The 12,613-nt window shown below is 57.1% G+C and overlaps 2 protein-coding genes across 5 annotated transcripts in view; both read left to right on the forward strand.

The window, feature by feature from the left end:
• Positions 1-9,332, forward strand: part of HYDIN (HYDIN axonemal central pair apparatus protein) — an 86,638-nt gene extending 77,306 nt beyond the window's left edge. The window contains exons 77-86 of the mRNA XM_078380547.1: positions 388-586; positions 1,870-2,028; positions 2,416-2,696; positions 3,064-3,283; positions 4,017-4,229; positions 4,946-5,109; positions 5,499-5,649; positions 5,806-6,036; positions 7,467-7,691; positions 8,414-9,332. Of these exons, the coding sequence (XP_078236673.1) occupies positions 388-586; positions 1,870-2,028; positions 2,416-2,696; positions 3,064-3,283; positions 4,017-4,229; positions 4,946-5,109; positions 5,499-5,649; positions 5,806-6,036; positions 7,467-7,691; positions 8,414-8,902 (2,332 nt within the window). The 3' untranslated portion in view covers positions 8,903-9,332. The remainder of the gene's footprint in view (positions 1-387; positions 587-1,869; positions 2,029-2,415; positions 2,697-3,063; positions 3,284-4,016; positions 4,230-4,945; positions 5,110-5,498; positions 5,650-5,805; positions 6,037-7,466; positions 7,692-8,413) is intronic.
• Positions 9,333-10,343: 1,011 nt separating this feature from the next.
• The window catches only part of VAC14 (VAC14 component of PIKFYVE complex), a 42,000-nt gene continuing 39,730 nt past the window's right edge, over positions 10,344-12,613 (forward strand). The window contains exons 1-3 of one of the 4 annotated variants that reach the window (XM_072980665.2): positions 10,344-10,659; positions 11,075-11,225; positions 12,335-12,502. In XM_072980665.2, coding sequence (XP_072836766.1) covers positions 10,556-10,659; positions 11,075-11,225; positions 12,335-12,502 — 423 coding nt within the window. In that variant the 5' untranslated portion in view covers positions 10,344-10,555. The remainder of the gene's footprint in view (positions 10,660-11,074; positions 11,226-12,334; positions 12,503-12,613) is intronic. The other 3 variants (XM_072980667.2, XR_012081266.2, XM_072980664.2) reach the window with 3 other exon arrangements.

Genomic DNA, 12,613 nt, shown 5'->3' on the forward strand with positions numbered 1-12,613 from the left:
CAGGGTTAGGACCCTGGGTGTGATGGGAAGCCGAGGGAGCCCCCAAGAGAGATGCAGGGGCCTGGAGTCCTCGGGAGAAGAGACCCTTTGGGGAATCCCAAGGGCAGGGCAGGGGAACAAGAGCCGGGGGGCGAGGGTGGTGTGGTGGCGGAGGCGGTGGCACAAAAGGGCGAGGGAGACAAAAGGGCAAAAGCCTGCCCGCCTCCCCCCCCCAAGTATGTAAAGCTCAGGCTTCCGGGGGGGGGGAGGGAGCTCATGCAGGAGACACTTTTCTGTGTGGAGCTTGCCTGCAGTGGCTCCTCATCCCCTGTTCTCCCCCCCCACCTGCAGCAGACAGGCGAGTGGGGGGGCAGGGGCTGACGCCTCCTCCTGGCCTCTGTGCTGCAGCCTGGAGTGTTTGTTCACCAACACGCCTCACCTGGAGGTGGGCTTCCGGGCGGAACTGCTGAGCCCCGGAGGGAAGATGGAGATTCCGATCAGCTTCTACCCCCGAGAAGCCGTGTCCTACCATGAGGTCATCCCTTTTGAAATCAGCGGGCTCCTGCGCCGCAACGTTGAGGTCTTTGGGAAGGGCATCGAGATGAAGGTGAGGCCAAGCAAGGCCCAGCCAGGAAGCTGGTCCTCTTGAGAAAAGGGCCCCCAAAGGATCCTCCTCTGGGCCGGGGCCTCTCCCACCTGGGGCTCAGGCGTGACCCTTTTTTGGGGCAGATCAAGACCCAGAATCGCCTTCCCAGATTGCCTCTGGTAGCCTTGGACTTGCGTGGTTGGGGAGCTGTTTGCTGGACTGAAAATTGGCTGCGTCCTTCTATATTCTTTCATGGGTTTAGGGCTCTGACTGCGGAGCCAGAGGTGGGGAGTTCGAATCCCCGCCCCCGGGCTTCCTTGGCAGGGACTGGACAATCCACAGGGTCTCTTCCAGCTCTGCAGCTCTCAAGATGATGATCCGACTATCCGATAGCTCAGTGTGGGTATCATGTCCCTTCTCTTGGCAGGAGATCGGAAGAGAGGCAGACATTGCAGATAAAACCTGCCTTTACAAACCCATTGTTCTAAGAGTCGCCTGTCCTGTCCAGGTGACCAATGCTGGGTTGCTCAGGAAAAGCACTCAAGCCACTCAGGGTGGAAGAGTTTCCCCTCCTTGGAGTTGGGGCCGTGGGGGGGGGGCGGTGGCCTTCCCTTCCTGTCCCTCAGTTTCCATCCAGGGAGGCAAATCACCCATCAGCAAAAGCTCTTTCCCACCCCATTGTTTTCCTTCATCCGCCTGTTTCTCTCCTCCTACGTCCGACCGCATCAAGGCCATTCCGACCTGTGTGTGGTGCGCCTCAGCAACGGCGTGGTGTTGTGCTGTGTCGCGTCTGAGCCCATCTGCAAGGTTCTTCAGTCTTCCATTGCCCCGCTGGGCTCGCCTGGAGATAACAAAGGGTCGAGGCAAAGCTGGGCGGGCCTCATAAGCGCCAGCAAATTCCCATGACCTGGAAAGTCATTCTGGTTGGCACCTATGCGAGCTGGCATGGTTCAGAATCCATTGAAGACCTCTACCTGTGGAAGAGGATGTGGATTCAGGACCATCCCAGCTGTGGATGAACTCTGGCATCTTCTTCTTCTTCTTCTTCCCTTGGAATGGCTTCCAGTTCGGCGTGGTGCTTCTGGGGGAGGGGTGGCGGCTCAGGAGACCCGTTTCTCTTCCTCCGCCTGTCGACGGAGGTCCTTCTGACACGGGTGGCAAAGCCCTTCCTTCCACCGGAGCTCCTGCTCTCTCTTCCCCTTCGTTTCCTGCCTCTTTTGGTGGTTGCCGGGCTTCCTCGCTGCCACTTCACTCTTCACTTTGCCACGCTTACAGCGCCCGCTTTTCCTTTGCCTCGCCCGCAGATTGACGTCGTGGAGCCTCGGAACAAAGTGCTGAAATTTGGGGCCGTCCCAGCAGGACACGCGGTGAGGAAGTCGGCCACGATAGCGAACAACAGCGTCGCCTCCGTCACCTTCCACCTCAGCTTCTTATCTTGTGTCCCTCAGCTGCAGGAGGCGAAGGTGAGCCTTCACCCACCCCTGGAGGCCCCGCTCCGCCCCCGTCTGTGCTCCAGCCCTCTGCCTTCCGGGCCTCTCCCAGAAGGGCTTGTCTCGCAACTGGAACCCTTGTCTTCAGAGGCCACTCGTTCTGAGGCCACCTCCAACCAACTGATGGCAGGACCGTGGCTTAAGGACCCTTCAGCCCCCTCCCCCCCCTCCCGGTGCTTTCCGTGGGTAGAAGCAGGGCTGAGGGGGATGCTGAGCCCAAGAGCTGACAGAGCAGGGCCTCCACCCACTCGAGCAGGCCGCCATCTTGGGGGCTAGGATTGCTCTGCTGGTAGCGTCAATCATGGAAGGCAGCCTTCTGCTCTCTCTCTCTCTCTCTCTCTCTCTCCCTCCCTCGGGCAGGTTCTCACCATGAGCCCTTCAAGTGAAGTCACCCTGAGGCCCAAAGGAGGCACCTGCCAGGTGGAGGTCACCTTTGCTCCAAAGAGCCGCATCCTGCCATTCACGGAAGAGGTCCTGCTGGAGTGCCAGGGGCTCGTGCGCTCCCTCTTTGTGGTGCAAGGCTGCAGCCAGGGCATCGAAGTCAGCCTGGATCAGAGCCATGTCCCTTTCGGGGCGGTGGTCCTGCGCAGCCAGGCTTCCCGGCGCATCACCATGCAGAACACCGGAGACATCGGAGTGGGGTAAAGAGAGCTGAGCCGGTGGACCGGGGGGGGCTGGCCACCACCCCGAGACACACATACACACCCTGGTCTTGTGCTACAAGCGGCTGGTCCTCCTCCTCCTCCTCTTCCTCCCGTGTCCTCTGCCTCCCTGGCCGAAGGGGCTGCTCTCTGATGCCGCCACCTTTTGAGGGTCAAAAGGAAACCCGGAGGATGGCCAGATGGTCTTCTGCTGCTCCGCTCAAAGGGGAGGCTTCTTTTCGGTAACCCAGACCTCAGGCTGGCCGACACGTGGAGGAAGTGGGTCATTCAAAGCAAATCTGGGGCCTGGGGCCCCTTCCACCCCACCCACCACCCCCCACTCTGGTTCTTTCCTTCTCCTTCAAAGGTTTAAATGGGACGCCAAGCGCTTCAAGCCCGACTTCTCCATCCGGCCGGTGGAGGGTTATATTTCCCCCGGCATGGACGTCTCCTTCGAAGTGACTTTCCACCCCTGCAAAGAGAGCCAGGACCTCTGCTACGAGAGCCTCCCGTGCCACATCCAAGGCAGGGAGCCCCTCCGGCTCACCCTGAGCGGCAGCTGCGTGGGGGTTCCCCCGGTCAAGGAGGTGATTTGGAGGACAGGGAGGGGGGGAAGGGTGGCCCCGCATTCCCAGCAAGAGAGCTCCTGTAGACCCTTGGAGCAACGCTTCCTCTGGTCCGTTGGTTGGACCAGCTCGGAATCTGTTAAGCCTGCTGCTTTGTAAGCAGGTGAAACCTGAAAGAGAGGCATCAAGGAACTCCCAGAAAGCGGCTGGCGAGGCTGTCATCCTGCTGCAGGGGGTCCTCTCAGGCAGGTGCCTTCCTCGCACGCTCCCCCCTTGGGCCGCCCACCCTCCCTCCCTCCCTCCCTGGCCTGCAGAGTCCTTGGCAAGGCTGGCCAGAGACGGGTGGGGGGTTCAGACCAGGACATCTGGAAGGCTCCCACTGGGTACAGGGCTGCCTGATGAGGTTCCTTGGCCAGTAAGACAACCGGCTTGGGCCACAGTTCTCTCAGAAGCCAGCCTGGCCATGGGCTGGCATGAGCACAATCTCTGGCTCAGAACCTCTCTGGGAAGCCCCTGTCCAAAGGGGCGGAAGATAAGGCTGGGTCACTAGAGGGCATTTTGTGCAGGCCTGAGGGGGAGGCCCTTCATTCGGGCCGTGTCCCGACACACACTGTCCAGCAGTGCTTTTATTTAAAGAAAGGAAAGGAAAAGGAAAGAGAGCTTACTTTCCGAATGCCCCGGGACGCCCAGGAGAGTGGTCCACGCTCAAGAGGTAGCGCCGTCTGGAAAAGGACTCAGAGGCCCTTTCCTGCAGGTGGTGAACTTCACGTGCCAGGTGCGTGGGAAGCACACACAGACCATCATGCTTTCCAACCGGACTAACCAGCCGTGGACGCTGCGGCCCATCATTGAGGGGGAGCAGTGGAAGGGCCCTGAGTTCATTCGAGTGGACGCCCACCAACAAAACAAGCCGTATGAGATCACCTACCGCCCCCTCACCATGAACGTGGAGAACAAGAAGGACCAGGTATGGCTGCGACCAAAAGAGGCGCCGTGCGCTAGAGAGGGCTTGGTGGTGTGTGTGTGTGTGCGCGCGTGCATGTGTGCGTGCGTGCATGCGTGTGCGTGAGCTGAAGAGCCGCATCATGGCTGCAGCCGCTCCCCTGTCTCGCTCACTCGCTCATCTCTGAGATGAGAAGGAGACCCTTGTTGGCTGGCCAGGGCTCAGCTTCTTCTGCCTCTCCCCCTCTCTCTCAGCCCACTGTGGATCCTGCCCACTTGTCGCCCAGCAGCGTTCCATTCCCAAGACATAGGGAGCAAGAGGGCGCAGGTGGCAGCTTATCTTCTTAGGTGGGGTCCAGTCTCCCATAGGCTCTCCTGACCGGGTTATCCCCTCTGAACCTGTCTGATATTGATCCCTGGTGTTCATCCTTGTTTTATGGTTTTGAATCTTGCTGTAGGCTGCCTTCAAAGGGATACCTTGAAAGTTGTGTTGTATATCTTTTGAGCTAAAAACGAATGAATGAGCCATTATTCAAATAAATGATAAATTAGTGAAAGTTCTCAGGACAGTCCAGATGGATAAACCACTACATCGAGATCGTTCAAAGCAATCAGAACTCATGGGAGAACAAGAAGGAAGTTCACCCACAACTGCTCAGCACAAGTGCAGCACAAGACAAGGGGTGGGGGGGGGAGAGAGAGAAAGAAAGAGGGGCTTCTAATGTCCCTTCTTGCCTGCAGGGCTCCATCTTCTTCCCACTCCCGGATGGAACAGGGCTTTTGTACCACTTGCAAGGCACCGCAGAACCTCCCAAGTCTGCTGGGAACATAATCCGGGAAGTTCCATGCAAAACGTCCTATACGGAGCTGTTTCCTATTTCCAACTGGCTAAACAAGCCACAAAGGTAAACAGGAGACAACAGGAGACTCCTCCACACCGCACGGGCCTGTCCATGGAATGGGCTAGTGTGTGTGTGTGTGTGTGTGTGTGTGTGTGTGTGTGTGTGTGTGTGTGTGTGTGTGTGTGTGTGTGTGTGTGTGTGTGTGTGTGTGTGTGTGTGTGTGTGTGTGTGTGTGTGTGTGTGTGTGTGTGTGTGTGCGCGCGCCCATTTTAAGGAAGGTGTAACAGGTAATGCCCCCAACGTTCCTCCACCAGGGTTTACCTAATGGTGGAGATGCCGTTGGCAGTCGTGAAGGAGAGAGATTTGTTGATAGCCAGGAGGAAAACAGGGCAAGGGGGCTGTTTGGTATCTGCTGATGATGGGGGTCTTGCTCTGGGCGCCCCCCCTTCTAGGTTCCGTGTCACAATCGACATGCTGAAACCGGAGAAGCTGGAACTCACCACCACACTGAAAAGCCTGGACTATGTGGAGGTGCCCGCTTCGGCCAAGAAGGATCACAAGCTCACCTTCTTCTCTTACAAGGAAGGCATGTACACGGCCAAGGTGAGGGTCCCCCTCCTGCCCGGGAGTCCCCCTGGCTTGATCGCTGGCCTGGCTGGGGAAGGGAGGCTGCTGCAGGCTCCGCTCTGAGCAGTCCCTTGCCAAGTCTCCTTGACGGGACCACAAAACCCACCCATAGAAGCCTTCTCTGCCCTGCAGGTGACCTTCCGCAACGAAGCGACCCAGGAGTTCTTGTTCTACGTAATCACCTTCAAGGTCATCCCTTGCGGCCCGCTGGGCACCATTGAACTGACCGCCCCAGTCCGTCAAAGCGCCGCCTCCTCTGTGAAGGTCGAAAACCCCCTGCCTCTGCCGGTGACCTTCACCACGGACTGCAAAGTGCCCGACATCAACCTGCCGCCCCAGTTTGTGGTCCCAGCTCATTCCGAGGTAGGAATTTGCCTCTGGGGATTCACCATTCGGGCAGGGAGTCCCTGGGCCAGCCTAGCACTGGCCGCCAGAGCTAAATCCGCGCCCTGCACTCATCCAATGCCATCTGTGCCAGAGTCTCCTTTGTGCGTCCAATAACTCTCCACCCTCTTCCTCCATTTCCTGCTTTTTCTTACTAAAATGCCCCACTCACCTTCCTCCAGGAGGCTCCTTCCTGCAACAGCCAACACCCCCCTGCGTTCAGTGTTGTTTGTCTTTTCCCCCTTCCTCTTTCATCTTTGTATGCTTCCATCTCTCTTCTGATTGGGGGGGGCATCATTTATGTGAGTTGCAAGGGATGCCAAGGCAAGACTCAGTACCTGCAGCAAGTTACTGGCCTCATCCTGCCTGCTCTGCATGACTATCTTTAAGGTAAAGGTAAAGGTTCCCCTTGACAATTTTTGTCCAGTCGTGTTCAACTCTAGGGGGCGGTGCTCATCCCCGTTTCCAAGCCATAGAGCCAGAGTTTTGTCCGGGGACAATCTTCCGTGGTCACATGGCCAGTGCGATGTAGACACGGAACGCTGTTACCTTCCCACCAAGGTGGTCCCTATTAATCTACTTGCATTTGCATGCTTTCGAACCGCTAGGTTGGCGGGAGCTGGGACAAGCGACGGGTGCTCACTCTATCATGTGGATTCGATCTTATGACTGCTGGTCTTCTGACCCTGCAGCACAGGCTTCTGCAGTTTAGCCCGCAGCGCCACCACGTCCCTGATGACTATCTTTACAGTGGCTGAAACAAGGCCTGTGACTCATCACCTCAGCTGGCCTGGGGTGGGGTGGGAGTTCTGAGAGGCTAACGGAGCGGTGGCTCATCAGCCCTAATTTCTCCTCCGTCTGAGCCACTTTCCCCCCTTGAGTTTTGCTATCTTTGTGTGGAACCTCCTTGCCAGGCCCTCTTCTGCTTTTGGACGGAGCCTGTGTGGCCTGCCCACTCTCCCTACAGTGGGCCACTCTGCTCTCCTTGCTCTCTGCTGGCTGCTGCACAGTCCATAAACCCCCTCCCTCTTTGCCGTTTGCTGGTCTGCTTTGGCCCCCGCCTGCCTTGGGTGTATCCCTCTGTCTCAGCGCTGGTCCTTGCCGTGGCCCAGGGCACGAGGCTGATAGTCCTCCTGCAGGCTCAGCTGTTTAGGCTACAGCCCTCTCATCCCTGACCACCGACGATGCTCGGTGGGGCTTCTGTGAGTGGAAGTCCAAAGCAGCTGGAGAGCAGGACCTCCCCACCCCCATTCCTGGACTCAGTTGAAGATGTCCTTCGGGGGGGGGTAATTGTTCGTCCTTTCACTTCATGCAAAACAGAGGCAGGGAGGGAGGGAGATTCCAGATGCGAAGCCCTACAGTTTTTGTTCCTGCCTCATTTTCTCTCTCCTCTCTCCCCTTTTCCCCAGGGTGTGCTCGCGTTTGATTTCCAGCCTGTGAGACCTGGAGAAAGTGGAGGGCGGCTGGCCCTGAACAGTAATGAGCTGGGATCCTTCCAGTATGACCTGGTCTTGAAAGCTACTCCGGCCCGGCCAGAGAAAACGCTGACCTTCTGCACCGCACTGGGCAGCAGCCAAAGTCTGTTCACAAAGTTCGTCAATTACACCCGCCAGAAGACTGAGTATGCCACCAAGGTGGGTCATGGGGTAAAAAAGTAAAGGTAAAGGTTCCCCTTGACATTTTCAGTTCAGTCGTGTCCGACTCTAGGGGGTGGTGCGCATCCCGTTTTCAAGCCCTAGAGCCAGCACTTGTCCAAAGATAGTTTCTGTTGTCACGTGGCCAGTGTGACTAGTGAACGCTGTTTTACCTTCCACTGAGGTGGTACCTATTTATCTACTCGCATTTGCATGCTTTCAAACTGCTAGGTTGGCGAGAAGCTGGGACAAAGTGATGGGAGCTCACTCCGTTGCATGGATTCGATCTTACGACTGCTGGTCTTCTGACCCTGTAGCACAGGCTTCTGCAGTTTAGCCCACAGCGCCACCACGTCTCTAAGGGTCATGGGGTACCCTCTTTTCAGGAGAGAAGGCGAGAAGGTCTCAGGACTGGCAGGGAGAAGCAAAAGCTTTAGGCTCTGGGCAGAAGCCAAAGGAATGCTTGGCAGCATGGGGCGGGGGGGACTGCAGGCTTACCCCTTCAGAGGCCAGGATTAAGTTCTATTTCGTCACGTTTTATAATAAACAGATGTTGTTTTGTGTTGCAGGAGCTTTCTGTAAATGACTGTTAAGCTTCCTTTTGCGTTCTATTGCTTTTGATGCTGACATTCTGAAAAGAGTTGGATTGTTTCTCATGGGTAATCTTCATCTTCTCCTTCACACAGGCACTATTACTGTGACATTAATTTGTCCCTTTTCAGATTGACTGCTCTGACTTCCACGTGGACAAAGTCATCAATGTGCCTGCAGGATCCCAGGCAGGGAATGAAATCAGCGTGGAAGTGACCTTTGAACCGTGCCAGCTGGGGGAATCGAGGGGCACGCTTACCCTCTCATCCGCCATAGGAGGCGATTACACGTTCCCTCTCGTGGGCACATCTGTGCCTCCAAAGCCACAGGGACCGATTCAAATCAAATTTGGCACCAGCACAACCATCCCCTTCAAGAATGTCTTCATGCAGCCCATGGCTTTCACTTACATTGTGGAGAATCCAGCTTTCATAGTCAAGGCCCCCGAGACTATTCGGCCTAAGAAGTCTGCTACCATCACCGTTTCCTTTGAGGGGAACCCCGCTGGCAGTAAGGCCCCCGTGACCAGCAAGCTGGTGGTCTCCTGCCCGCGTGCAGCTGGACTGAGCTCTGGAGTCTCCTGGGTTTATTATTTGAAGGGTGTCTTGCCAGAGAAATGAATGACCCCAGACCGCCCGTTTCAGTTTCGTTTAACTGCAGTCTGCACTGATGGAAGGGTTTGGCTTTCTGTCCTTCATGGTATTCAGACCCCTCCGATTCTCATTCCTTTCCCCCTCCACAGGAGGATTCACCAATGCCTCTGTACTCTTTCTGCTTTGGAAGACCTCCGTCAACATTCTAGACACAATCACAGAGGTCGTACAGGTAAACTCTTTTTTGCCTCCTATGTCAAGGAGGGCAGCACAGAGGCATTGTTGAAACTTACTTGAAGATTTTCGCCCAGGGAGAAATATCCCATTCTGTGAATTAGTACACATTGCAGCCTCAACCAATACCTGGAAATAAGCATGAAGACCTCATAACTTAAGTCCACTGTTCGAAAGTTTTGTCATAGAAGTTTTTATTTTGCAATAAAGTTGTTGAACAAAACAGAGGAGCTACAAATTTTGTTAGGGTCTACTCGTAGGTAGGACTGTGGAATCTGATCAGGAAAGAGCCAGATCAGGAGTCAAATATTTGCCAACATTGTCCGGAAGTGGCTTATGGATAAAATGTAGAATATTTATAGTGCCGGACTGTAGACAAAAGGATCGCTGGCTGAGGACGAGGACGGAGCTTCTGACAGCAGGGCTCCAGGACATTTTCCCACCTGCTTCTCTGGCCCCTTCCCCCTTCAGCATTCCCTCAGAGCACCCACTGACACCCACCCCTGGGCCCCACTGTGCTACTCTCCCTCCTTCGAACCCTCTGCATTTTGGTTTGGGATCAAGCCGGCCAGGCAGGCGGGCCCACTCCCCTGCTGCCATTCGGTCCCACCAGGCTGCTCCCGCTCGCTCTCCTTCTGGGCTCTGGCAGGCTAGGAAGGATTTCTCCCCGGGGAAGGCTGCCTCTCCCACGGCCAGGGAGGGCTCGCCCGGCTTTTCTCTGCTTCCCAGCGTGAGCAGCCGAGAGGAAGGAGGAGGAGGAGCGGCCGAGAAGGGCTGTGCCAGAAACTCAGTGCCCAGGTGAGGAGAGGACGTGGCTCCCTCAATAGTCAGAAGCCCACGGAGAGAGAGGCACATCCCCGGGGCTGCTGAAGCTCTCGGGTGTCTTCCGACGATGAAGATGGCGGTGATGATGACGAATGGTGAAACAAGGCCCCCAAGGGCTACCGGGTAACCCTCCAAAGCACGCAGTCCTGCAAATAAAAGGCCCCCTTTGCCCCCGCCCCACCCCGGCCCGGGAAGCACGGCCATGGGGAGCCCCTCTCTCTTCTGGGCGCCCCCAAAGAACGAGGCCCGAAGAGCGAGGGCGGAACCTTTCGCCCCCGGCCTTCCACCTTCGCGACCCGCGGGGCTCGACGCTTCAATTCCCAGACGGACCAATTCCTTTCTTTCCTCCCCCCCCCCCGGAAGTCAGGAGTCGCTTCGGAGCCCCGCCCTTCCCCGTGTGGTCTCTGGCCGGGAGGAGAGAGAGAAGCCCCGGAAGGGGCGGGCCGGCCGGCGCCGGCGATCATGTGACCGAGCCCAAGATGGCCGCCGCCTGGTAGCGGAAGGGAAGTGAGCGCGCTAGAGGGACTCCGGACCCTCCGCGCTTGGCCGGGGGGAGACCCTGAGAGCCGTGCGCGGGGCTCCTTTTCTCCGCCGCCGGCACCCCGTTCCCCGCCGGGCGCGATGAACCCGGAGAAGGACTTCTCGCCGCTCACGCCGAGCATCGTGCGCGCTCTCAACGACAAGCTCTACGAGAAGCGGAAGGTGGCGGCGCTGGAGATCGAGAAGTGAGCGGCCGGGGGGCTCCCCAAGCAGCCGCCGCAGCAGCCCCGGCCTCGGTTCCCCCAGAGAGGCCTCGGGGCGCCCCGAGACGGCGGGGGCTCGAGGCTGGGAGGGAGGCCAGAGCCCCTCCCTGCCCGGCTCAGCCACTCCCCACCCCGCGGAGGGAGGGAGGGAGGGCAAGGCAGCGGCTCAGCCGTGCTCGAGAGGGGAAGGCCACCCCCCACCCCACCCCCGTGGACCTGAGACCCCAGGGAGCTGCAGGTGGGCCGGGCCCCTCGGGGATGGGGGGGTCGGAGGGGGTCAGGAAGAGCCCAATGGGTGCTCAGCTGCTGCTTGGGTTGAACGAGGGCTGGGCCAGCTCCGATGGCGGGGGGACCTTCCCCGGGGATTCATGGGGCCACGTCTGCCCTTTGCTCCTAGGCTGGTGCGCGAATTCGTGGCTCAGAACAGCACCGCTCAGATTAAGCACGTGATCCAGATCCTCTCCCAGGAGTTTGCCCTTTCCCAGCACCCCCATAGCCGGAAAGGGGGGCTCATTGGCCTGGCTGCCTGCTCCATCGCGCTTGGCAAGGTAAGGGCTGCCCGGCTCCCTCTCTGTTGACTATGGGGCAGCTTGCTTGGTGGAAGGGTGGTTTGGCTCACCCACAGCCGTGGTCAGTCAGTCGCTTGCCTCTGGGAAGGCAAAGGGAAGGCCTCTGAATACATGTGGCTCCCCACGGCTGGTGATGCCCCACAGAGCAACGGTGGCAGAAAGAGCAAGGGGAGTGACTCTGGGAGTGAGGTGCATAGCCTGTCTGTGGTGTTTTTGCATACCGAATAGGGCTCTGTGATTTTGCCAGTTTCAGGAGTTGGGGAAACAATAGGGGTGGATTCTAGTCTTTCTGTTTTCTTGGCCATACTGTTGGAATTGGAGTTGTTGAAAGGAACCTTTGCTTATTGTGAAAGGATTGGTAGGAAAAGGTTCCCTTTGAGGAAAACTGACAACATGCGCTACAGGGAGAAAAAACCTGCATGTGTTAAAATGCCTTCTGCTAGCGTAGCTAGTATCTGTGGTGGACTGTCGTCCTTTTTACCTTGCTAGAATTTGCTGTCTTCCTGTGAAGCTGAATGATGGGTGATGCAGAAGAGGAATACTTTTTTGAGGAACAATTTGTTCAGCTATGAACTTCACTGCTACAAGAAGTAGTGGCAGCTGTGAACTTGGATATTTTTAAAGATCCTTAAATCAGGCTTAAGCAGCATAAAGAAGATTGAGAAGGCTATCGGTGGTACTCAGAACTGGCTGTACCACTGGGTGAAAGGAAAAAGCTATTTCAGGCAGCTGCTGTTGGGGGTCGCTGAAGGGTAGCAAGCCATGAGTGACTGAATTTGAGATAATGATATGGATGACAGATGCATCTGTAGGTTTTTCTTTCTCAAAGGCCGAAACAGTGTGGCCAGCCGTGGCTGCTGTGTGCGTTCACGGGCTGCTCTCCTTCAGGCAGCAATGTGTCCTGGACCAGATCCCGTGTACCTGTTGCTGCACTGGGGTGGGTGGGGAAGGGGACAGAGGTGGGAGGGTGCTGCTAAGGTTGTGCTCAGGACATCTTGGCTTCCCGGACATCTGCTTGGCACCTGTAGACATCTGGACGCTGGAGTCAGCTCTGAGCCAGAGTGACTCTTCTGCCCTTTGCTTACCAGGACTCGGGGCTGTATCTGAAGGAGCTCATTGAGCCAGTGCTGACGTGCTTCAATGACGCTGACAGCCGCTTGCGCTACTATGCCTGTGAGGCCCTCTACAACATTGTGAAGGTGGCCCGGGGCTCCGTCCTGCCCCACTTCAATGTGCTCTTTGATGGGCTGAGCAAGGTAATGGGATTTCCCCATTCTCTGCGCCTGTGTGAAGCGTGTTCAGCCAAGACTGTTGGAACCCTAAAGCCCCTTGGAGCCTGGCGGCTGATTCCTGGCTCTTCCCCTGTT

Source organism: Pogona vitticeps, chromosome 10 (genome assembly GCF_051106095.1).
Source record: "Pogona vitticeps strain Pit_001003342236 chromosome 10, PviZW2.1, whole genome shotgun sequence".
NCBI classification, from domain to species: domain Eukaryota; kingdom Metazoa; phylum Chordata; class Lepidosauria; order Squamata; family Agamidae; genus Pogona; species Pogona vitticeps.